The sequence below is a fragment of the Solanum lycopersicum genome, chromosome 5, assembly GCF_036512215.1.
Source record: "Solanum lycopersicum chromosome 5, SLM_r2.1".
NCBI classification, from domain to species: domain Eukaryota; kingdom Viridiplantae; phylum Streptophyta; class Magnoliopsida; order Solanales; family Solanaceae; genus Solanum; species Solanum lycopersicum.
In genome coordinates this window covers 6,023,874-6,050,294 of record NC_090804.1, presented here as the reverse complement: position 1 = coordinate 6,050,294, position 26,421 = coordinate 6,023,874, and the positions used below count along the sequence as shown (strand labels likewise).

Sequence of the window (26,421 nt, the reverse complement as noted above, 5' to 3'; positions counted from 1 at the left end):
AATGGGTGAGGTAATTATTTTCAAATTAAAAAATTAACTTTAAGATTTTTCTTTTTTTTTAAAATTCAGTAAATATGAATTTGTTAACGAAAAAAGGAAATATATTCTTTTTGTTAGACAATAAAAAACATATATCAGCTCAAAATAAATTTATGGCGAAGACTTTTTCCTTTTGAAAATCTTGACTTTTTTGATCTTTTCTTTTTTTCCTCGTAATTTCATATAAAGGTTTTATTTTTAAAATAAGAGGAGTTTTAACACACGATGAAGTTATTCATATGGTAAACACTTTCACTTCTAATCTCAATGTTGTTGGTTCAATTCAGCAGCTCGGCAAGAAAGTTAGAGTTCCTAGGAAATGCGTTAAAAAAATAAGTTCTTCAGAGCAGTCTTTGAGCTCCCACTTCCTTTCCAATTTGATAACTCGAACTCACAATATTTAGATTGAAAGTAAAGAGTGACTACCATTTGAATTATGTTCAATCAAAGTCTTGTCTCCGAAATACCTTTATGGAGTTGTGATGGAAAAGAGCAAAAAATGTATGCATTTCCTTAAGGAAACAATCTCCCCCTGAAAATTTTTTCCTGATATAATTAGTTCAAGTTTCACTTTATTCTTGTCTTCTAATTGTAAGTTAGGTAACTAATCCTTTTCATCTTTTATATTATACTTTAACCAAATTAAGTTCAATTCCAAATTAAACTTATCTCACTACAATTATACAAATGCAATGAAGGATCTATAGTTTTGAGGATATAAAACTTTGTATTGATAGAATAAAAAGGAAGAAATTAATGTCATGGGGAAAATGTTTTTCCTTGTAGTAAATGCAAACTTTTTTGCTCTTTCCTTTTTTCAATCACAACTTGACAACAAGAGGGATTGCTTAGATGGTAAGCAACCTTCAACCTTAAAGTTGCGGGTTCGAATCATCAAGGAAGCAAAAAGGCGAGAGTCCCTAGATAGGAGTTAAGTCCGAATAGACCCTAAAGTAGTGCTCTAATGATGATGGTCATGAATCCGTAATCTTGAGGTTGGAGGTTGAGGGTGGTTACTTACTACCTGTGCAACCTCCTCTTTTTTTTTCGAGAAACCTTTACCGAGTTGTGAAGGAAAAAAGAAAAAAAATCTACATTTTTCAAAAGAAAAAGAATTACTTCTCATTTAAGTTTTTTCTGATAATTAGCTGAAGTTTCAAACTTATTCTTGTCTTTTGGTAACTGATTTAATTACAAGGGATTTAAAGTTTTTAAAAAAATAAGTAAGGATTATAATTTTAAGATTTTTTTTCTTTGTTCCTTCACAATTTCATAGGGGTCTATATTAAGATGGGGAGTTTTGATTCTTTTAAACATAATAAGGGGTTGTTCATATGGTAAACACCTTTCATCTCTAAGCTCAAGATTGTGGGTTTGAGTCACCAACACTGTAGGGAAGTGGGAACGAATACCTAGGAAATGAGTTTCAAAAACCTTCAATCTTAAATTTAGTGATGATCATAATCCCTTCTTTTTCAAAAAAGACGTGACAATTTGGTCGGAAAATTTGAAAAACTATAAAAAAAAATTTAATTTAAAATAAATCGATCTTTTTTTAATTTTTTAGTTAGAATGAAAATTTGGCCAGAAAATTAAAAAAAATATAATATTTTTTTAGTTTTAATATAATTCGATCTTTTTTCCATCTTTTAGCTAAAATGTATTAAAGTTAAAAGAGTGAAAATGATTAAAAAGATAAAATAACACTTTCTTCTTGAATATACTTTAAGAGAAATAAGAAGTCTTTTCTCTACTTCCTACTTTCTTCCTCTTCTAAATTTATATAGTTTCATAACACGTTATCAGCACGATTCTTCTATTCTTAAAGAATTGTGATAGAAGACGAGAAAAGTGCAAATGCAAAAAGGTTGCAATAAGGTTCTTATATCTTAAAGGTATGATTTATCTTTATATTATAATTATTTATGTAACAGATCTGAAAGTACCATCTAAAGTAAGTATGTAAATAGACTTGTTGACTTTTTATACATTCAATTTTAATCGATTGGGAAGAAAATTTCTTAATTTATTTTAATAATTGAATAAGCACAATTTAGTGAAAGGTATGTTTTCAACCTTTATATGAGGTATGTGATCTATTAAGCTATATTTGTTAACCACTAATGTTGATTATAATAAATCAATAATCTCAATTTTGTGTGTAATTATACGTACGATCATATTGATGATCATCAAATGTGATAAAATTACAATTATTTTGAAGGTTTGAGGTTGAGCCTCATTATGGGTAAGACGATAGATTTAAGTTTTATCGCACCAATAGAATAAGACGATGGATTTATGTCCAATCGCAAAAAGAGGGTAAGACATTGGGTTAAAGTCCTGATGCATCATGATTATAAGATATTGGGTTCAAGATCCATCAATTTATGACATAAAACACTTTTATATGGATAAGACATTGAATGTGAGTCTAAATGCACCATATTGATAATATAATAATGACTAAAGAAAAATTAATTGTTTTTGATGAGAAGTCATGAAATTTACTGAATTTGCTCAATTACATAAAGTGAATGTGGTTGTAGTGCATAATATGTCTGAAAGAAGACAGGTGATTGAATAACGCACATAAATATGGAAAAAGGTACTAAAGCTATCATAATTTGATAAGCTCACATGTTTGTGTTCCATTCATGAAGTATGAGAACTTCTGATAAATGCTAAAATATGGATTCATTCTCTAAAGGGAATGAGATGTAAGCCACCATGCTAGTCATGAGAAATATTGCGACCTTGGTCAATGATGTGGTATCACCAAGAATGTCTCTAAGAAGACATGTATTATAGAAAAGTTTCATGTTTTATCTTCGGGCTTGTATTGGACAAGAATTAATGCAATTGAGGCACATTTTATGGTAAATAAGAACTTTACTAATTCTTATACTTTCTTAGTTTGACACGATTGTCTAGGACATCGTTAGTCTATAATGTTTAGACGAATTATGAAAAATTAAAATGGTCTTTCATGGAAGAAACTAAAAATTCTTTTAAATTGTGAGTTTTCTTGTAATGATTGTTAGCAAGACAAGCTAATTGTGACACCATCATAAACGAAAGTTGAGATTGAATTCTCTGCGTTCTAGGAACGTATACAAATATTTGTGGACCTATTCATCCACCTAGAGGATTGTTTAGACTTAATGGTCCTAATAAATGTTTCTTCTATATGGTCTCATGTGTGCCTATTATTATCTTGCAACTTGATGTTTGCAAAAATGTTGACACAAATAATATGTTATATGCACAATTTTCTTCAGATTAGTTCATTCAATGATGGGATCATGACTCACCTAAAGGGTGAAGTAATTGAGAAAAAATAAATCTGAAAATTACTCTTGGAGTAATAAAATTGAAATTTAGTCATATAATAGTAAATCAGAAATTTACTAAAGCAAAAGGCACATGACGTAGTAAACTTGGAGTTTACGAGTACTAATAATTTTATTAGTTGGCACGAACAATTTGGTCATCCCAAAGATGTGCATACTGAGTAATGGACATACATTGAAAAATTAGAAGATTCTTCAAAAATTCTTTACGTTGCTTGTTTTCATGATAAAGTTGATTGGATCAACTAAAGTTGAGACTAAATCCCTAAATTTTGAAAAATATAAAAGGTGAATATGGACCCGTTCACCTATCATGTGATATGATAAAAAAAATTGCATCAATAAGATAATCACATGTGTGTTTGTTGTCAATTTGCAGTTTGACATTCGCAAAATTGTTTGTGCAAGATAATTGAGCTAAAAGCACAACTTTCAGAATATGAAATCAAGATGATTCACCTTGATAATATTGATAAATATATAAGATGATGTAACATTAAATGTCACACATAGTGAATCATTGCTTATGAAAATAAAGTTTCATGTGTTGATCTGAAATATGATATTACATACAAACGTAGTTAATTAGTTTATGGTCAGGGACCAAATAGTTTTCATCTGATAATTTTGATTTGCAATATATGATTAATGAATATACTATGATGCACAAAGATAGATTCTTCAAAAGATTGAGATATATGTTAGTTTGTCTAACATAAGGGGGAGATTAAAAGCAACACAAGAGTTGTAAATACATCTATTGAATGTCCCTCAAGGATAAAGTCTATGACATGCATGAAGCATGATAGACTAATCAATTCTAAATAAAATAATCCTTGAAAAAAGGGGAGGATCAAAGAATCAAAATGATCATAATAAGGATACAATATGCTCTTGGAGAGCCTACTGTCACGGACCTAATGATTCTGACAAGACTCCGTGCGGCACTTGACGGTTTACTCACGATTCTTTCACGATCTCGTAAACTCAAGTAAGCCTTTTAATATTCGGAACGCTAAGAGAATAAGAAGAAAGACTAAAGACAGAATTTTGGAAGAGAGGACTTGTATTTTATTAGTCAATTGATGGATGATTTACAAATACAATGACCCTCCTATTTATACTACTCTAATGCCTAAGAGTAAATAAATGTTGTTATACAAGTCCCTAAGTACATGCACTCAATACATGTTCTACATTCCTAGAATGTGTCTCTAACTCTTCCAAAAGGCTCCTAGATTTCTCTAGTCTGCCCCAAGATTCTAGAGCCTCTCTAAGGCTCAAGGCCGTGCCCCTTCGTCTGCTGCACAGTTGGACCGTCTGCCCCCTTCGTATGCTGCAATCTGCCTGGATAGGTGGAGGGATGTCACAATCTCCCCCACCTAATGATGCGACGACCGCGTCGCATTGCGACTGTATCGGTGTCGAGTTCTGCCGTGCGATTATCAACTCACGTACTTGATCAATCCCTTCGAGTAGCCTCCTTAACGATTGCGCAACTTTTCTCGACCCGATCTTTCGAACTTCCTCCTTCATATGAGGCAAGTGCCTCGGTGGCTTCTTTTTCATCACGACAGTGTTCCTTCTTGGAACCTTCATGCGCGGTGGCAAGGACTTTACAACACCATTGTCTTCTCCCGAACTTGCAATGGTTGTTGCCGATGTTAACCTCATCCTTACGTCGACCCTCTCGAGCTTCATAGCCGTTAGTCGAGCCTGTCCCTCCGTCGCTTGTGCCTTTACCATGGAAACCGTACATGCTCCTCCTTTCTCCATAATCATCAATTTTTGGAGATGAGGATCGATCACTGCATGGCACTGCTGGAAGAACTTCTGCCCAAGAATAATATCAAAGAGATCTATGGGAGCGACGATGAATTTGGTTTTCCCTTGCCAATCGCCTATCGTGATGTTCACTCCGTGCGCAACTCCAACTACGGGAGTCGGCGGTGCATTGACCGTCCTGATTTGGGCGTTGCTTGGACTATAACGCAACCCCAACCTCGTTGCTGCCGTCTTGGTCATGATATTGACCTCTGCACCTGTGTCGACCAACACACGAGCACTTTTTCCATTGATCTTGATGTCGACATATTGAGCGCATGCCATAGACTTCGCAAGCCCCTGTTCTGCATGCTTCAGCTTCGCTTGCATTGGCTTCTCTTGCCTTGGCGTCTTCGATGGTTGCTTGATGACAGGTCCGCATAGGTTTATCAAGCCCAACTGCTTAGTCTCCCCGACTTCATCTTCCTCTTGGACTTCCTTATCCTTCCGCTCTCAAAGGATAGCACCAAGACTCTTGAGTTCAGGGCACTTTTTATAACTATGCGGCCCGCTGCATAAGTAGCAACCATTTCCCTTGGCAACCTGTTTCCTCACCAAGTTGCCACGATCTTCGGATTTCTTGCCGTCGGACCTATATGTGTCATGCTTGTGAGGCCGTGGCTCCTCGCCTCGCCTCTTGGGTTGTGGCCGTTGATCCTCGCCTTCACCACAATCTTCCCCACTATCATCATGACTACCTTCCTCGTCGTCCTCCTCGGCACTGTGAGACTTCTCCTGCCTGAAGTCTGTTATGGCTTCGGCCTGCGTGATGGCTTCATCAATAGTGCTGACCTGTCGCCGCTCCAACTCCGTTCTGGCCCAATTTTGCAGCGGATCCATGAAGTGGAACAACATGTCTTCATCCGTGAGGTTGGGAATCTGAAATGTAAGGGTGGTGAACTCCCGCACATACGCGCGTATGCTGTCCTTTTGCTTCAACTCCCTAAACCTGCGCTTTGCCTCATAGATGACGTTGTTAGGGTAGAACGCCTTCTTGAACTCCTCACGGAATTGCTCCCATGTGTTCAAGGTGCATGTCCCCTTCTTGATGTCGGACTCTTTACGCCTCTACCATAGTATGGCCATCTCCGAAAGATACGACACCGCAATGTTGATATTGTTCATATCACTTCGCACCCGATTACACTTGAAGTAATTCTCCAAGTGCCATAGGAAATTCTCCACCTCTTGTGCGTTGCGGACGCCTTTAAAGATAGGTGGCTTGGGAGCCTCGACTCTGGCCTCCCTTTTCCGGTCAAGTGATGTGGATCCACCAACCTCCCTGTCTTCCTTGAGCGCTGCCACTTCGGCCTTCAACGACTCAACTGTGCCAAGTGCTTCCATAAGTTTGAACTCTAGAGAAGTAATGGCCTCCTTTGTCTCGAACTCGGCCGGCTGGCGTACCTCCAACTCCTTCCGGATGTTGTCGTTCTCCTCAAGGGCGAAGTCTTCAAGGGTTTTGAATTTTCTGTCCGTCCCATTCAAGCGCCGGCCTAAAATCTCAATGGCCTGACTCGCCATTTCTACCCTTGCAACCCACTCTTCTCCGACAGTAACGTCTATGAAATCCTCGCCGGTCTCTTCGTCACTTCCATCGACAATTGTGGGCGGGTGAGATGTTTGCACCTCGCTTGGTGTGGGCTCGGGCAGAATCCCTTCATTTCCCTTCTGCTGCTTCTTCCCTTTCTTGTTCTTCTTTCCTCCATCCGTACGGACGTTGGTGGTGGTGCTAGCGCCGATAACGTCTCATTCGTTTGTCATTCTCTTACAATGAACCTGCTCTGATACCACTTGTCACGGACCTAATAATTCTGACAAGACTCCGTGCGGCACTTGACGGTTTACTCACGATTCTTTCACGATCTCGTAAACTCAAGTAAGCCTTTTAATATTCGGAACGCTAAGAGAATAAGAAGAAAGACTAAAGACAGAATTTTGGAAGAGAGGACTTGTATTTTATTAGTCAATTGATGGATGATTTACAAATACAATGAACCTCCTATTTATACTACTCTAATGTCTAAGAGTAAATAAACGTTGTTATACAAGTCCCTAAGTACATGCATTCAATACATGTTCTACATTCCTAGAATGTGTCTCTAATTCTTCCAAAAGGCTCCTAGATTTCTCTAGTCTGCCCCAAGATTCTAGAAGGCTTCTAGAGTCTTGCACAAGCCTCTCCAAGGCTCAAGGCCGCCTGCCCCTTCGTCTGCTACACACTTGGACCGTCTGCCCCCTTCATATGCTGCAATCTGCCTGGATAGGTGGCGGGACGTCACACTATGACATAACACTTTATGAAACCTCATGAGAGGGGTAGCTACCTAAAAATTAATGAAGTGATGAGATCTCAATAAGTTTAGTCGTATTGTGAATCGATACAAAATGGTATATCGTTGATGATATATTTGATACAATAGCGCGCAATATTGTAAAAGATTATGAGGATATGAATTTTACATCTATTAAAGCATTCTTGTGTAGAAATAATTATCAAGTGAAAAGTGGAATGATGCATCTTGGTAAGCGTAAAGCTTATTTGACTTGCAATCTAGGCACTAGAAGATGTCATACATCTAACATTGAATGTTTTCACTTAATAAAATTGAGATGAAAATATCTGATAAGTTCAAAATCTAAAGCATATACAAGTTTTTGAAAAACTTATTTATCGTCCTCATAAGGATTAAATTGATTCAAAATGCATAGAGAATATACAAGTATTATTATGCAGTTGACAACTAGAATTGAAACTCTTGAAGAGTTTTCAAAAGGCAATAAATTATTTGCGTAAAGAAGTCAAAGTAAGGAAATTGCAGAAATCTTTGATCCTGAAGGAAATATTCATAAAGCAAGATAGAAGAAAGCATATTTCATCAATGTTTTTCTACACTCATGAGCTCCCAAGAATGGTGATATCAACATGCAACATGTTTGTTCAAGTAATACTACAATTGATTTATCCACCAAGTCTCTACCAACTACAACTTTCAAGAAGATGATGCTCAAGATTGGAAAACGAAAATGCAAGTCTCTTGATGTTTTCATGAGGGGGAGTTAATACATGATGTACTCTTTTTTCATCACAAGGTTTTGTTTAATTGGGTTTTCCTTGTAAGGTTTTTAATGAGGCATCCATAATGCGTATTATTATATATGTGTACTCTTTTTCCTTCACTAGATTTTTTTTCTACTGGGTTTTATCTAGTAAGGTTTTAACGAGGCACATAATCTACCGACATTCAAGGGGGAGTGTTATAAACAATTTGTATTATAGTGAATGTCTAATTATGTGGAGTCCTAGTAGGATATGGTTAGGAATCCTACTTGGGGACCAAGTAAGGTTTTCCCTATAAATAAAGGGTTTTCCTTCATTGTAAATAAGATTTGTGAAAGATTTATGAATCTTGAATATACATCAAGAGAAATAAGAAGTCTTTTCTCTTCTCCCTACTTTCTTCTTCTTCTAAATTTATATAGTTTCATAACACTGACCAAATTTTCTGGCCAAATTTTTTTTTCTTATTTCTTTTAAATATGTAGTTTTTAAACTTTTAGTTTATTACATCAAAGTCATTAGATCACGACGTTTGAGGTTGACCTTAAGGCCGTTCTTCATGGATATATTGAAGGAGAGTTTTGACGTAACTTGATTACCAGAAACATGAGATAACTCGTAATGAAGTACTATAGCTGAAGCTACAGACTTCATTTCAAGATAAGTTAAGTATTTAGCTATGCATATTCTTGATCCACCATTAAATGTTGCATACTTGTATCCATCTTCATGCCTTTCACACTCTAGAACCCTAGTTCTTAGTTCTAGTTTAGTCGAGTCCGGAGCTTAAAGGGTACAAAAGATTAACAAAAATTTCAAAACGATATATAAAATTTTATATTAACCAAAATGGTAAAAAAGCTGCTCCAACAGCGACTTACCCCACCGGAAAAAGCAAAATCAATCGCTGCCTAAGCAACGATTTATAGAAGAAAAAAAAAAGGAAATCGCTGCCCCAGCAGCGATTTCAAAAAAATAAAATAAAGAAATCGTTGCTGGGGAAGCGATTTAAAAAAAAAATTAAATCGCTGCCCCTGCAGCGATTTTCTTAATTTTTTTTAAATTTTTTTTTATACAACAGCGATTACTTTATTTTTTAATTTTTTTTTTATAAAATCGCTGCCTAGGCAGCGATTTCCTTATTTTTAAATTATTTTTTTAAAATTGATGCCTAGGTAGCGATTTTGTAAAAAAAAAATTCTATAAATCGCTGCTTAGGCAATGATTTTTTTTTTTAAAAAAATAGATTTTGCAAAATCGCTGCAGAGGCAGCAATTTTGCTTTTTTTGGTGGGGTAAGTCGCTGTTGGTGTAGCGATTTTACCGTTTGGTTAATATAAAATTTTATATACCGTTTTGAAATTTTTGTTAATATTTTGTACCCTTTAGGCTCCAACTCTAGTTTAGTCTACTAATTTTTGAAGTGTTACGCAAATATAATATCAATAATTGTACCCATAATAGCAGAGCTAGGCAAAATGTGTCCATTAACTTGTACTTTCTTCATGAATGTCAGTTTCATCTTTATTTCTATTGTTACGTTCTTCTTGTGCCTCAGTTATCGTATTATTCAAAATTTGAATACTCTTCTTTAGGCTTCCTTCAGATCCAATTGAGTAAAAATCTCATAAATTTCCATAAGAAATTAGGATAGAAAAATCTTCTAAAAGCAAATTTAAAAATTGTATCCATTGCTAGTGCAATTGGATCCTCAGGATTTAATAAAGTTTTCAATTTTTTGCCTAGAGCAATTCCAAAAATATTATCAGTACCAAAACAAATCATCATTTTTTGTAAGTCAATTGACATGTTGTGTTTTGAAGCCTTGTCTAAAATTGGCAATGAGGCATTCTTGATTGTTGGGTTCACCCAACGATGTTCGATTTTCCTTTGCGATATCCATTCTTCACCCTTAGCACAAGATATACCTGTTAACATAGAAGTTAGCGCTCTCATATCACTTGAATCACGTAGAAATATGTAAAGAAAACAAAAACATATATAATCTTAGTAATTCATTTAGTTGACTGACTACTATTCGATTTCCCACATTAGCAACCCTTGTGGAATACTACCCACTAATGGCCATGTTTTTGGACCTTTCAATTTTCCTACTAGTAACCAAAACCAAACTAAATAATCACTTACTATAGTCATCAATAAGATGATTAAAACTAATTCCATTATCTATATATGGTTTCTCTAATGATTTTAAAAGGAATAAAAATCATCTTTCAAAATTCTTGAATTGTTGCACTCATTCACATTTTATAATAGGAGAATAATGACTGCTTTACAGGTTTACCTTCCTATTAATTAGGAAGTTTTAAAGTTTGATTAGGTCATGATCATGTGAAAATTTTCTATTATTTAGGAAGTTTGAAAGCTTGCATCAATTTTGCTTTATTATATCAGAGGAATATAATTAAACATATAAATAAATTGAAGTCATGAGGAAGATGTTTTTCCTTGTTGGAAATGTAAGACTTTTTTGTTCTTTTCCTTTTTCTTGCGTAACTCGACAGTAAGAAGGCATTGCTCAGATGGTAAGCACTCGTCATCTTTAAATTCGAAGTTGCGGGTTTGAATCATTAAAAGAGCAAAAAAGGTGGAAGCGCTCCTAGGTTCGATCCCATAAATTTGAATTTGGAGGTCAAGTGTGCTTACTATATGTGCAACCTTTTTTTTTTTATCTTCAAAACAAAAACCTTTATAAAGTTGTTAAGGTAAGTGAATTAGCGACTCGAACCCTTGATCTCAAACTAGAAGTACAATCGTTGTCCCACTAAAGCTAACCTTCTCCTTCTTTTGTATTACACATCAACTTAAATTCAAATCAACCATCTCAAAACAAAATAAAAACGATATTACTTAAGGAAAATGACAGAAATCACATACTTTTAAAGTAAAATTATCATTTGTCCCATATAAGTTTATAATTACAGAAATTTCTCAAACTGATACAATAATTTAAGCACTGATACATTAATCTGATATGCGAGATACATTAATCGTTAAGTAAGATACATTACATTCTACACATGATACACTAATCTGGTTTACATTTTATACATGACATACTAATCTGATGCGCGAGATACATTAATCTGATGCGCTGATACATTGATCTGATGCGCGAGATACATTACTCCGATGCACTGATATATTAATCTAATGCACGAAAATGAGGGATTTTGGAAATTTATAAAACTAATAGGGGATAATGATAATAAGAAAACTTAAATGTGGGATTTCTATCATTTTTCCTAGGGAAAATTTCATATATGGAAAACTTATTTGATTAAATAACATTATATGGGTATAGTTTACCTAATTACATTCTATGGGTATAGTTTAGTTATTTTAGGTATCTTTAATTTTGTGTATAAGGTTTCTTTTGTTTTTTATTTATACAATTTTATTTTAAAAAGTGATTTGTAACTGAAGCGTTAAATATACTAACAATAAATATAGATAATGCCATAATTTAAGGTACGTCCTTTTTTTAAGGTAAACATTCAAATTCAAAATTTTTTTCCAAAAAAATAAGAATTATACAACAATTGAAACAAAAGACAAACTTGTTTTTGCTGTTTATGAAACAGCAGTTCATCAAAAAAAATTTATTTTTTTCTTTGTAATCGAATTCAGTTAAGTGTTCATTGGATGAAAATTCATGTTTATTATTGCAATATTATACAATGTTCTGTTGGATTTACAAATTTTGATTTATGTGCGTTCGTTATTGTGGTGTCATAATTTATTTATTTTTTTGAAAAGTTGGTTTCAAAATATGATTATTTTAAGCAGAAATTTCGTACTATACAATTATATACTTTTTGTTGATGTAGTATTTGTATATTATAAAGAAGATCAGTGTAAGCGAATACATGTAATCGTTGGTGATAATTATATATAGCCATAAAGTAAGTGTTTTGCTTTTGATACAATTATATACTTTTTTTTATGTAGTTTTTGTATATTAAAAAGAATATCATTGTAAAATCAATTCAGTAATTTGATTGTATAATATATACAAAAACAGTCAATTTTAAAAGAAGTCATGTACAGATTAATTTTTGTATATGTCTACAAACTTACCTTTTTTGTATATTAATATGTGTACATGAGTATAGTAATTAAACATGGCAATATATACAACTGTCTAAATGACTTTGTATATACTCCAATAATATATATACTTAATATATACTAACTTCAATAATTTGTATATAACTACTAAAATATACAAATTACAATTTTTGTATATGTATATAAACTTAATATATACTAACTTCAATGATTTGTATATAACTACTAAAATATACAAATTACAATTTTTGTATATGTATATAAACTTAATATATACTAACTTCAATAATTTGTATATAACTAAAAAAATATACAAATTATAATCATATATGAAATTTTTTCATCTGTATAACTAAGTCCAATTACTTTGTGTATATATATACAAAAATAAAAATAATAATGAGCCTTTAAATATACAATCTGTTACAACCACTATTAAGACTTAGTATATTATTCATTATACATAACGTAAAGTATGTATAAAGTAATCAAATCTACAGACACATATACAAATATATAACTAAAACATGTGTGTACTAAACATGCAATATACTATATACAATTACGTGAATACAAAATTTACTTAAATAATATTTTTTTGTATATTGACATCTAAGTAACAAAAAAAATTGTATCTAAATTTGTGTTTTAAGCCACTACCTCATGATTATGATGTTCTTCAGATCCGTCAACTTCACATACATTTTCCTCTGAATCAATGTTTACTATTTTTCTCTTTCTTCCTCCTTGTACAATTTTAATGCCTCTAGCTTTAGCATTGTTAATAACTTCTTGAACTGCCGTAGGGTCATATTTTTTCTTTGATCTCAATTCTTCCATTGTTTGTTCATGTTGAACTTGTTTTGATTTTACCATAGACCCTACATCAACCCCAAAATCTTGAGTTAAACCCATTGAAAACGATGGTAAATTGTCAACAAAATTGACATGCAATGGAATACCTCTGGTAATCCTCATAGTTGAAGATGATTCATTCATTCTGTGACTAATTTGAGATCTAATAAGAACAAACAATAGATTATTTCATCAAAAAAATATGAAAAAACATAAGAAACACAATACATATACAATTGTTGAATAAGGAAAAAAAAGGAAAACGACTAAAATTTAGGAGTACCTACGAAAAATTGAATTCAACTTCGGGAGGGAGTAATTGAATTTTGGACAATTTGAAATTTAAATCAGATAGAAGTATTAATTGTAGGAGAAAAAGGTGGAATATGAATAGGAGAGATAATATTGTTTTGTGTAAATTTATATATAAAATTTAAAAAAACGTTTTTATACTATTGGTTGTATAATAGGTGGTGGACCCCATTAATTATAGCAAAAAAAACTATAATTATAGAAAGTAAATAAATTAAACTATACCCTGTTATATAATTACTTAGAAATGTTTGTCATTCCATATAATTTTCCCTTTTTCCTATTACTTATGATACTGGATCTCGACCTTGAATGCTTCATATTACGATGGACCAATTCATTATCAAGCTAAAAATAAGCCCATTATGGGCCCTCTGCATTTGGCCCAATAATATAGAGCCCGTTTAGGCATTTACACTTGTATTGGGAAAAATCGACTGAAGACGCTGAGCATGGAGAATTCCGACGAAGAACCGCCGCTCGCCGTCGAAATCAACGACGCCGTCAACTCTAATCAACTGACAAAGAGCTCAAAGCTTCCGCCGGTTGGCGTCACCGTCATCACCGGCTATCTCGGTTCCGGAAAATCCACTGTAATTTATGCTTCTCCTCTCCTTATTCAGTTCATAATTAGGTTAGTTAGTTTGGAATTAAAGCGTAATAGTTAATTTTGTTGTTATTTTTAGTTGATCAATTACATATTGAAAACTCAACATGGGAAGAAAATAGCAGTGATACTTAATGAGTTTGGTGAGGAATTAGGAGTTGAGAGAGCAATGATAAATGAAGGGGAAGAAGGTGATCTTGTGGAGGAATGGGTAGAGCTTGCAAATGGATGTATTTGCTGTACTGTGAAGCATAGTTTGGTTCAAGCATTGGAGCAACTTGTTCAGAGAAAAGAGAGGTTAGAGTTTTTTAATGATTATTACTCACTCCATTTCAACTTGTTTGTTCAACTTCCATTGAAAAAGATGTCTTGTTCCTTTTTTGGCAGCTATTTAGTTTCAACTTTCCGCATGACATGATTAGGATCACAATAGTAAAGGACATGTTGATATATCTTACATATCTTCAGTTTTTAGTTTAAGAACAAGATTCAAACTTTTTGTCAAGTCAAAACCTATTGTATATTGTATTGTCCTTTTAAATACAATGTTTGTTTCGATTATTATGTAAAATTTATGTATCATATTTGTTGAATCTGTCGTATGTGACGATGAAATGTGTCATTTTGTGTAACCACCATTTGGTTTGATCACCTTATCTTTTTATCTTCATCTTGTACTTTCGTATTACTTAATAATCCTAGTACAAGTCTGTTTTTACAAGTGTGTTCTTTGAATAATCATTCCTTACATGTTAAGTTTGGAGTAAGGCAACGAAATTCTGTAATTATTTGCTGAAGTATTTCACCTTTTTCAAATGTAATGATGAGCAGTTATTTTGTTTGTTTGCAGGCTTGATCATATATTGCTAGAGACTACTGGTTTGGCAAACCCTGCACCTCTTGCATCTGTGCTTTGGTTGGATGATCAGCTGGAATCAGATGTTAGGCTTGACTCCATAATCACTGTGAGTTTTGTGTTTTCAGAATTTTCCTCATTTTCTTTTACTATTCTGTGCATGGAGAAAAGAATTATATCTGTGAAGTGAAGCTGCTTAGAATTTGGTGTTCTATGGTTTCTCTTAGATATTGAGATTAAAAATTATTTCACTGGTTAGATGTGTATCTTAGGACTTGCTTATTAACTTCATTTACGGACTCATTCTGTTCTCTTATATGATTTAACTTCATATGCAACAGGTTGTTCTCATCGTTGCACTTCTTAAATCCTTGCCATTTTATTTTCCAGTTTTGCATAATGTTGGGTTTTGATTAGTTTTGCTTCTGTGACAGGTTGTTGATGCAAAGAACCTTCGGTATCAGCTAAAACCAAATCCTGACTCCTCTTCATTTCCTGAAGCTTATTTACAAATAGCTTTTGCGGTAATTGATATGTTAGTTTCTCCATTCAATCATCTCAGGTTTCTAATTAGGCTTTCAATCTGTTTTTTCAACTTTCCAGTGGTTGTATTCCCATTCTTATAGGTGCTAACTAGGACTGTACTTCATATAATAGGTCTGGATTATGGATGAAATCATGTCTAACTCTTATTTGTGAACTGTTGTGTGTAGGATGTTATCATTCTTAACAAGGTAGATCTAATTTCTCTAGATGACTCGGGAGCGGTGCTAGAGGAACTGGTGAAGGAAATACGTGATGTTAATTCCCTTGCTAATATTATTCATTCTGTGCGGTGCCAAGTTGACTTATCGAAGATATTAAACTGTCAGGCATATGATCCTACTGTAAGCAATGATCCTTATACATGAAATTCAGCTATTGCTACATAGCAGACGGAAAGCTAAATAATCTTCCATTTTCCTGATTTTTTAAAGCATGCTGCTCATCTTGAAGCATTGTTAAAGGAGAACAAATCTCTAACTACTAAAGGCCTTCATGACAGTGAAGTCAGAACATTGTGCATCTGTGACGCGCAGCAGATTGATCTTGATAAGGTAACTTTTTGAAAGGGGTGCTGGTATGTGCTTGCAGGGCTATGATTTTTGCTAGCTACTTCTGAGTTTTCTGATTCTTTCCTTGTAAAGCAAAAGGGGCTTGCTAATGGTGTCTGATTATCTTTTTCCTATCTAGGAAACTCGTCCTTTAGGGTCCTGTACATGCTAAAAGTTTTATGAAGATTAGTGCACCTTGAAGCCGTTTATTGTAGCTCATACATATTATTATCCTTTCTATGCTCCAGTTGTGGTTTTACCACAATTTCATACACAAAGGTTGACTCTTCACTATCTTGGATCACTAAAGTCCTCATTTCTCTTCTTGGCAATAGGTTCGTATATGGCTTGAGGAGCTCCTTTGGGATAAAAAGTATGGCATGGACGTTTATCGTTGCAAGGGAATTTTAAGAGTCAGAAACTCGGATGAACTCCACACTTTACAGGTAAGAAATCCTATGATAAAGATAACTTTCATCTCCACAAGCTGTTATCTTATAATAATATTTCACCTAACAAATTTGCTGTGCAGTAGTTAAGATTCACCGTCTCTTCGTTATTCTTACAGAAATAGAAAAACCTCTTTGCAAATTTTCCTGCGTAAACGGTAAAACAAGCCTCATACAAAAGCAAACAACTTTACTTGGAGCCTTGAACTTTCAAATTATTTTCCCTGGCCAGTCATTCTCATCTCTATTCATTTTCTTCATCAACAGATTAGAACACGTTTTAACAGAAAATATCACATCCTCCTTTCCCATCCAGTAAATCGAATCTTTCTGCAAGTTTAGTATAATATCTTCTCCAACTGATAATAGTAGTCTGACTCTTCCTATTTCCCAACCGTAAAAGTTCTCCTGAACTGAAAATTCCCAGCTTCTACCATCACAACAATCAGCAATCCTACAGTTTCTGTACAAATCCGAGAATGTTTCTGGTAAAGTGCACTCCTGATTCCACTTGTCTTCCCCGTTCCTTGTGTCTGCTATGCAAATGTGCATCAATATCTTTAATATTGCAACTTTACCAGTTATGTGAAGTAGCACAAAAAGCTATTCAGTGAAGCAAAACGTTATTATGTCTATGCTTTCTGGGTGTCTATGCTTTGTGTTTTCGTTGTCCTAACATGTTTACTACTGCGTCTGGCAGGGCGTGAGAGAAATATATGAAATTGTTCCAAGTCGTAAATGGAGAAACGAAGAGATTCAGATGAACAAAATAGTATTTATAGGTAAAGCTCATTTCAAACTATGAAGTTGATTTACAACTTTTTCTTCTTTTAATCTTGCCTTTCTTTTTCAGGCCGCTTTCTCAATGAAGAGATCCTTTTGCACTCATTACATACTTGTATTGTTGGAACTAATTGACTCGCATAGAATTCGATTAAATCCTATTTTCTATCGTTAAGATGGAAAACTAAATCAAGAATTCTCTATCTTCATCATTACTCGTTATTTCTTTCATCTCGATGATTAACTTAGTTTACGAGAAATCTTGTAGTGATTGAAATGATTTACGAGAAATTCTCTATCTTCATCATCCTTGGTGTATGTTAGAGCAATTTTGGCTGCACAAAATTAAAATACAATTGGTATACTAGTATTTAAGGTATATACATACCTATCATAATCAATGCTTTAAAATATATATCAAATTAAGAACTTGTACCCAAAGACACTTAAATGGCATTGTCAACAATAAGACCATGTGTATTGACTATTGTGTCCCACAAAAAAAAAAATCATACTTGCCCCTCAAATTTTCTTTCTAGTAACATCTCAAGTCCATTTAATTCAATTTAGGTTCGTACAATTTTATTTTCAAATTACCAAACTTCAAAAAACACACATTTGATTAAAAAAAAAACTTTTCTTGTAAAGTATCATAACTTGATTTTTCTCATTCATTCTAATATAAAATTCTTCTAAAAACATCATGTGCATCTCACCTTCAGAAATCTATCAACTAAAAACGTACCCGTCAAATCCAAATTGATCAACCCGTACACCTTAAAAACTTTACAAATTTACCCTTGTTTCAAATAAATGTCATTTAATAGAATGAGAAATATATAAAGCAATAAATAAATAAAAAAAGGTAGAGTAGGTGTTGTTTGTTATGGTGTCATAGCAAATTGTCTTTATCAATGAGTTGGCCATTTCTCCCGACAATTTACAACAGCGCGCTGAGCTAATATATTCATAATACTACACTAATAGGAGTTGGGCCATATATAGGATAGTAGGAGATTTTGCTTAGTTATTACTACCTTTTGGTTTCGTTTCAATTGGCTTGTCTGGTTTTATTTTAATGTAATGATAATAAATTTAAAATATATTGAATATCTCTAAATATTTTTTTATTTTTAATCGTATGATCTTAAACGTGTTATATGTGTGGACAGTTAGAATAGAAAACAAAAACCATCCATTTTGATCATTGAACTTTTTCTTTTATGTAGGTTATATTTATCACGTGGGCTTAACGCAACTTATAACGATCTTTTTTTTTAGTGGTTGAGTTTTTATATGACTACGAAATGTTAACTTAAATTTAAATCAAAATTATTGGATTATGAATTAAATCTACGTATTAGACTTCTCGCAATGTTGCGGATATCGAAGCGTCCATCACGCGGAATTATTTAATTAGGAGGTGTCAAACCAAAATTGGAGTATGATAAGAATAATTAACAAGTTAAAATAGATTAAGAAGAGTTTGATTACGACTCTATCATCATTTATTATAATTTCTTTTTTGTTGGTTACTTTTTTATTTTTCCTTAATATAATATAATCCTTTTCCTGTCATTCCATTTCCACATAAAATATTTCTCCCATTCATGTGATGCATGTGCTATGGAATCAAGCTAACAATTAAATATCATATTATAAAATTAATCTCAACATTTAAAAAAATACTTATTATCATATATTGTTTATCAATTTCATTAAAATTTAATAATTAAAGTGGAATAAGGATAAGTATTAATCTAGGATTCTCTTTTTCTTTGTTCTTCTTTTTCCCCCTTTAAAATATCTTTATTTTTTTACCTTTGTGTCCCTATTTTTAATATTACTTTATTTTTTAAATACAAAAATCATTTTTCTTATCAAAAGATTCACATTATCATAATTTACAAGATATTAATATTGATAAGTTAATTTACTTTGAAATATCAAAAGATATGTTATATATATATATATTAAATTCATGACATAATAATAAAAACACTTATTAGTTATTTATTGGTCCTAACTATACTAAAATTAATATGCTACAAATAATACCAACAAGAAAAAGAATTATTTCCAATTATTGACATTTTGCTTTTATTGCACATTATCATTATAGTTATAATTAAAAAAAGTACATTTTAAATATTATAGTGGAGTGTCCCGAAAGACTTGTTAGTGATAAATAAAGTGTTAAATTATTATATCATCGAAAATTATTACCCAATATTTGCATTAAAAAAATAACCAAAAAAAATATGACATTATGTCTGTTAGTTCAATTTTACCAATTAGTAAATAACAATGATTAATATTTTACTATATATATAATTATGATAAATTAAGTTGGTTAACATAAATACTGAGCTTGAATAAATAGTTACCATTTATGTTAGCATAGACATATTAAGAAAGGTAAAGTTGAAGTACAATTTCTAGAAGCTAATTATAATTTATAGGTAAGTTGTTATTTATATCTGGTGGTTGACACTAATCATGTAAATTTTTTTAGAGTTAATAGTAAAAAGCATATATAAACTAATCAGGTAAATTTGTTAGTTTTAATAGTACAAAACATATATAAATTAATTAGGTAAATTTGTTAGATTTAATAGTAAAAAATACATAAACTATCGCATCAAGTTTTATATCTCAACGATTTATTGTATCATTACATATCTAAAGTATCATTTCATTTATATTTAAATATACCTAGATGCTAAATCTGTCCACAACGTCTAGGTAAGTAGGTAACAACCATCCAAACCGTTAATTAGTTATCATATTATTACCATCAGTATTAATATATTACCCATCTTTGTATCTAGATAACAACCGTCTAAATCAAAAGTCCGTTAATTATTTTGTATATTCTTGCCATAAATATTAGTATATTAACATTTATCACATTGTTTCATTCTTTGTTTATCGCCATCTATAGTACAAAAAAAAACTATACCAATAATTATTTCTGTCTCAAATTATCTATCGTATTTATCTCCTCTTATAAAAATACTCTAATAACTATGATACTTTTTAAACTATTTTACCCTCCTTTATGTTTTTAATCTTTTTTTTAAAAATAAAATTAAATGGAAAAGAAAAGTAGGCCCCACTGATAATCCTAGTCACAAAGGGCAAAAAGTAAAAAATAAAAAATAAAAAAATTGTCACAAAAAAAAAAAAAAGTGAAAAAGAGAAAGATATTCAACACAATTATTCCCCTGTAATTATTAGATTATGTGAGTTTTCATTTCTCAATGTGCGAGTCCTGTAATTTGATCTGTATACAACAAACAAGGAGATTTACTCTCTGCATTTTCTCCAACAGAAAAAAATAAAAATAAAGCTGCTGTTACCTTCTCTTTCCTAAAAACTCTGTTCTTTTTCATTTTCTGTATCTTTCTTTATATGTCAATACCAATCCCAACTCTGCATAGCTTTCTGCAACTGTCACAATATATATATATTGAGAAAATAGAGAGACATTCCTACATTTTATGTCCATCCCATTTATCAAGACTCAATCTTTAGGTACAATAAACAAAAACCCTAAGCTTTTATGCTTTATTTGATTGTCATTTGTTGTAAAGATTGAATCTTTTTGGTTAAAGTTGTAATTTTTTGGTTTAAATGGCATTTTGGATGTGGATCTGATCTGGGGTTTTTGATCTTTTTGTGTTGATGATTGGAATGGTTGAGAATTTTGAATCTTGATTTGTGATTGGTCTTTTTCATTTGGTGTCTTTTTGCAGGGTGATCTGAGGATTTGGATTGCTTGGTTTGTAAGGGAATAGAGAGAGTTGTTTCAGAATTGGCATTGGTTGGATTGGTTGTGTGTTGTGTGAGAGAATTGTGAGTCATTGGTAGTTGATGTGTCATAATGTTTTAGGAGGGGCTTTTCACTGATCTGCCATTTGATTGTTGTACTTGGTGATTGTGGAGACTTGTGGTATTGGAATTTCACCTGATTTGTAATCTTGTTTAGTTTGGTATGATTGGAGAATTTCTTTATGTTGAGCTTAGGTAGTGGTTTAAACAGATGCCAGTTGAAATTGTTTGGATTTTGGGTGATATATATGGGAGATGGTCTCTGATGATATATTACATTTTTCATAGTTGTTGGAGGTTCAGGTTGAAGCAATAGCTACCACCTAGTGGTCTAATTCAACTCGATTTTCGAAGGGGTTCTTGAAACTTGGCCATGAGAAGCCCTTTGGTCAATAAACTATCATTAATTTTCGGCCCTAGACCGCCACTCAACCGAATACTCTTGTGTCTGGTCAGTGTCTGTGTGCTACTAGCATTGTTATCATCATTTTCTACTACTACCTTTGACTCGGCGACTTCCTATGCAAAGCCTGATATCTATACAAATTATAGAAAGCTAAAGGAGCAAGCAAGAAATGATTATTTAGAGCTTAAGAGCATTTCTCTGGGAGCTAACCTGATTAAGGATGTTGGTCTTTGTGGGAAGGAAAGAGAGAATTATGTGCCTTGCCATAATGTATCGGCAAATCTGTTAGCTGGGCTTAAAGATGGGGAGGAATTTGATAGGCACTGTGAGTTATCGCAAGAACACCAAAATTGTTTGGTTCGTCCTCCCAAGGAGTACAAGATTCCACTGACTTGGCCAGCAGGTAGGGATGTCATATGGAGTGGAAATGTGAAGCTAACCAAAGATCAGTTCCTTTCTTCTGGAAGCATGACAAAAAGGTATAGTTGGTCAAATTCAGGTCATCTTTCAAATTTGCACATCTAACTTTTTATGCCTTCTTTAAAGTTGGTCACCAGTTTACTTTGTTTCCAGGCTAATGTTATTGGAAGAGAACCAAATAGCTTTCCATTCAGAGGATGGAATGATTGTTGATGGTGTCAAAGATTACTCTCACCTTATTGCGGATATGATTGGTCTAGGAAGTGATACAGAGTTTCTTCAAGCCGGTGTAAGTTCAACGGTTGTGCTGCATTAAATAGACATTCTTATTTATCTCTTGTTTGTATCTTTGTGTGTTTCCTTAAAGTCAATTATATTGGTTTGCGAATGAGGTACTGGCTTCATTCCTACATCTAAATGCAGATATATTGTCTTTCTCTTCTGAATAACAGGTGCGCACCGTGCTGGATATTGGTTGTGGATTTGGTAGCTTTGGTGCCCATCTACTCTCATTGAGGTTGATGGCTCTTTGTGTGGCACCATATGAACCATCTGGTAGCCAAGTTCAGTTAGCACTCGAGAGAGGACTTCCAGCTGTCATTGGCAACTTTATTTCGAAACAGCTTCCATTTCCATCATTGTCCTATGACATGGTTCACTGTGCTCAATGTGGAATCATTTGGGATAGCAAAGGTATTGTTGCAGTTGTGCTTTGAGGAAGTACGATTTTCCTTTTGGCATTTATGAGTGTCTTATCTTATTATATTGGGATAATGCCCAAGTACCCCCTCAACCTATGTCCGAAATCTCAGAGACACACTTATACAATACTAAGGTCCTATTACCCCTGAACTTATTTTATTAATAATTTTTTACCCCTTTTTAGCTTACGTGGCACTATCTTGTGGGCTCAACGATGGTTGACTTTTTTTTTCGAACTAGTGCCACGTAGGCTAAAAAGGGGTAGAAAATTACATATAAAATAAGTTCAGGGGGGTAATAGGACCTTAGTATAGTATAAGTGTGTCTCTGGGATTTCGGGCATAGGTTGAGGGGGTACTTGGGTATTTTCCCTATTATATTTATAATTTCCATGTATTAAATATGATATGTACTTCATTTCAATTTTTTTTTTCATGATGTCGATTGTCAAATCCACTCCTAGAAACATTACATGTAATCCTTTTCCAATCTGTTATATGATTTACCCCCTACATTGGTAACATAGTTTCCAAATAGAATAATGTTGCTTGATATTGCCTATTTAGCTATACTTTACTACTGTCCTGCTAATCGGTTTTCCTTAAAATTCAAATCCTGCTCTCTCTCACCTGAGCTGGACCGCAGCCTGAAAGCTTAGACTATCTTGTGTGTCAGAGATTGATCTTAAGCTGGGGCTAAATAGATATTATTATTTAGAAACCAACACCATATTCATATATACAGATGCATTCTAGTCTATAGTTGATTTTATACTTTCACATTTTCTGTAGGTGGAATCAAAAGCGAGTTTGTTTTCACCTTTCAGCTATCATAATGATACAATTTCAGATCTCATATCGCCTTCTAAACATTTAAATATCCATTCAATCCTGTTAAAATTTGAAAATAAATGTAATAGCATGGAACTGACAATGATTTGACAAAACAGATGGGCTGTTTCTTATTGAAATTGACCGTTTACTCAAGCCTGGTGGTTACTTTGTCTTAACCTCACCTACAACCCAGCAGCAGGATAGTACTACCAATACAAAGAACGGAATTACATCTAGTTCACTGGAAGGATTCACTAAGAAGCTCTGTTGGTCTCTTTTGGCACAGCAAGAAGAGACGTTTATTTGGCAGAAGACAGCTGATTCTCAGTGTTATACATCCAGGTAAGGCTACTAAGAAAGGCAATGTGTGTAGCTAATTTACTCCCACTCTCCGACTGTGTTCGGTTTCTCGCTTCCTCGACTTTAGTTAAATCAAGTTATAAGCTAATTTCAAGATTAAAAAGAAAGAACGAAAGTTTTGCAGAGTTTCAAATCTAGAAATATAATACCTAATAAGGTACAAAAGACCATATTCTTTTGTTAAGGCATTACCCCTACCCCCCTACCCCCCAACCCATGCGCACACACACATCCAAACATTTCTTATGGATCATGGATAGGTTTGAAACTGTTGTCATTTGTGCACTTGTTTATAAAGTATTGTATGCCTATGCCCCCAATTGCCCTATATCATTTACAAAACCAAAAAAGTTGCCGTTTATGCTCTGGTGTTAATATTCGTGTGTTTTGATGTGTTTCCAAGTTCAGTTTTGCCTTTTATTTGTCTTCTTTTTCCACTTAACTTCCATGACAAGAATTTTCGTTTAATTGTAGCAGTCAGGGTGAGATACCAGTTTGTAAAGGAAATGAGATGCAAATGTACTACCAACCACTTGCACACTGTATATCTGGGACAACGAGTCGCTGGTGGGTTCCAATTCATAGCAAATCTGATCATCTGAACTCAACTGAGCTTGAAATTCATGGCAAGTGTTCTTTCTGTTTTCCCAAAACTTGATTGGTTGTTGCAATGTTTTCAGTTTTATATTCGTTCTCCAATTCTGGGTTATTTTGTCCCTCTATTTTTAGCAGTCATTTTTTTTACCAATCTTTTGCTTTGTGACAGGGCTCCATCCTGATGATTTCTTCGAGGATTCAAACTTCTGGAAATTAGCTCTGAGAAATTATTGGTCTTTGCTATCACCCTTGATTTTCTCTGACCATCCGAAAAGGCCAGGAGATGATGATCCATTACCTCCATATAATATGGTGCGTAATGTCATGGACATGAATGCTCATTATGGCGGTCTTAGTGCTGCATTAATGGAGGCAAGAAAAGCCGTATGGGTGATGAATGTGGTTCCTCTTGGGGCACGTAATACACTTCCTCTCATACATGATCAAGGTTTTGCCGGTGTTCTGCATAACTGGTGAGACATTGTTATAAATGTTCTAAAGACTTGCAAATACACGTGTAAAATTGGAAAGAATGCTTTCATGTTCTCAAGTTTCTTGATAGTAAAATTTTACTATATATTTTCTGTTTCGTATTAGTTAGCGGAAGCAATTACATCTTTCTGGAATGATCCTGTTGTTTTCCATGCGTACTTTAATGTTGGCTGTCAGCCTGAATAGGTTTTGGTTGTGATTGTAATCTTCTCCGTCACCAGAATTAATATCTTCTGCTTAGTGATGTCTTTATATAGTCAGTGAGAATGTATTTAAGATCATAAGAAGCTCGATCATATACTCACCTGGATATATTCTTAAAATTTGAGTCCTTTCAGTTGAATTCTCATAAAACAATTGGAGTTGAACTGTTTTTATTGCTAGATGCTCGAAATATTCTGGTTACTCATTCCGACTGTTGTTCAAACATTGGTGTAGGTGTGAACCCTTCCCTACATATCCCCGAACGTATGATTTGCTCCATGCAAATGGGCTCCTTTCCCATATTGCTTCACAAAAATGCAGCATGTTTGAACTACTTCTGGAGATGGATCGTATTTTAAGGCCTGAGGTAATATTCCATTTGCTCTTTTGGTTTACTTTTTCTTCGAAGGTTAGCTTGTTTCCCTCAATGTAAAAATATACTTGTTGCAGGGATGGATTATTCTTTCTGATACATTGGGTACAATAGAGAAAGCACGTACATTAGCTGCCCAAATCCGCTGGGAAGCCAGGGTGATCGACCTCCAGAATGGAAGTGACCAGCGACTACTTGTATGCCAAAAACCATTCGTGAGGAAGTGATATTCTGCAAAATGCATAACTTCACCAATCCAATGGTTGTCCAGTCCTTTTTAACACTGGTAAGTTCTTAACTTCTCGTGTAAACTAGGAATAAGTATGAAAACGCGGAAGTTCAATTGAAAATCTGTAAATCCGCGCTTTCTGTCATATATATTTTTTTCATGAAGTGGACTACATTTTGATATTACAAGGCCACAAGCTGCGCGTTGACGTCTGAATCTCGTGGTCCTCGCATAATATGGTGCTCACAAAGCTGAAACTAAAGTATTTGGAAGCTGATGAATATAGAGAGTGCTTTTGTTTCATCAAGTAGTTAACAGTACACAACAGAAGATTTTTGACCTTTTTCTATTTATTTTTTTTCAATATTTATGTAACAATTCTTTCATCTTATTTTTTTTTTTCAATTTTGAAATTCATTCTGAATTTTGTAATTGAATTATGTTTTGTACTGAGGAACTACCCTTTACTGAGAGCAAATGTTCTATATTGGATCAATCATAAAGATGACACTTAACCAAATTCTTCAAGAATTGGCCTTCCATCATTTGTCTTGTAGGGCTGCATTATATTTAATTGCTTGGACTCGGTATTTGATACGAGTGTGGATTTAGAGGTTGAGTATGGTATCCGATAAGACAGTACAAATTTA

At 33.5% G+C, this 26,421-nt stretch overlaps 2 protein-coding genes across 5 annotated transcripts; both read left to right on the top strand.

The window, feature by feature from the left end:
* Positions 1-13,881: 13,881 nt before the first annotated feature.
* On the top strand, positions 13,882-17,536 carry LOC101246925 (uncharacterized). The gene is made up of 9 exons (XM_004239016.5): positions 13,882-14,125; positions 14,219-14,436; positions 14,990-15,104; positions 15,430-15,519; positions 15,709-15,882; positions 15,973-16,092; positions 16,425-16,535; positions 17,239-17,320; positions 17,392-17,536. Exons 1-9 carry the CDS (start codon positions 13,985-13,987, stop codon positions 17,454-17,456), a joined length of 1,116 nt encoding a protein of 371 aa, XP_004239064.1. The 5' UTR covers positions 13,882-13,984; the 3' UTR covers positions 17,457-17,536.
* A 2,983-nt stretch (positions 17,537-20,519) lies between these two features.
* Positions 20,520-26,291, top strand: LOC101246631 (probable methyltransferase PMT5). 4 transcript variants are annotated; one of them, XR_741379.3, is made up of 10 exons: positions 20,520-20,858; positions 21,080-22,040; positions 22,135-22,270; positions 22,434-22,674; positions 23,633-23,858; positions 24,354-24,502; positions 24,643-24,946; positions 25,404-25,536; positions 25,620-25,828; positions 25,961-26,291. XR_741379.3 is itself a non-coding variant. In XM_069297850.1 (9 exons), the coding sequence occupies exons 2-9, from the start codon at positions 21,529-21,531 to the stop codon at positions 25,767-25,769; spliced, it is 1,851 nt and encodes a 616-aa protein (XP_069153951.1). In that variant the 5' UTR covers positions 20,520-20,858; positions 21,080-21,528; the 3' UTR covers positions 25,770-26,291. The 4 variants fall into 4 exon arrangements, 2 of the variants coding, with proteins under 2 accessions (XP_069153951.1, XP_069153950.1); XR_741378.2 differs by having other exon boundaries at positions 20,560-20,858; positions 24,351-24,502; XM_069297850.1 differs by having other exon boundaries at positions 25,620-26,291.
* The last annotated feature ends 130 nt before the right edge of the window (positions 26,292-26,421 follow it).

Bases quoted from the DNA above. Each gene is read 5' to 3' on its own strand.
- LOC101246925 (XM_004239016.5), top strand. From the start codon at position 13,985: ATGGAGAATTCCGACGAAGAACCGCCGCTCGCCGTCGAAATCAACGAC. The intron at 14,126-14,218 runs GTAATTTATGCT...TGTTATTTTTAG, and splicing joins TCGGTTCCGGAAAATCCACT to TTGATCAATTACATATTGAA. The intron at 15,520-15,708 runs GTAATTGATATG...TGTTGTGTGTAG, and splicing joins ATTTACAAATAGCTTTTGCG to GATGTTATCATTCTTAACAA.
- LOC101246631 (XM_069297849.1), top strand. From the start codon at position 21,529: ATGAGAAGCCCTTTGGTCAATAAACTATCATTAATTTTCGGCCCTAGA. The intron at 22,041-22,134 runs GTATAGTTGGTC...CTTTGTTTCCAG, and splicing joins TCTGGAAGCATGACAAAAAG to GCTAATGTTATTGGAAGAGA. The intron at 24,947-25,403 runs GTGAGACATTGT...ACATTGGTGTAG, and splicing joins GCCGGTGTTCTGCATAACTG to GTGTGAACCCTTCCCTACAT.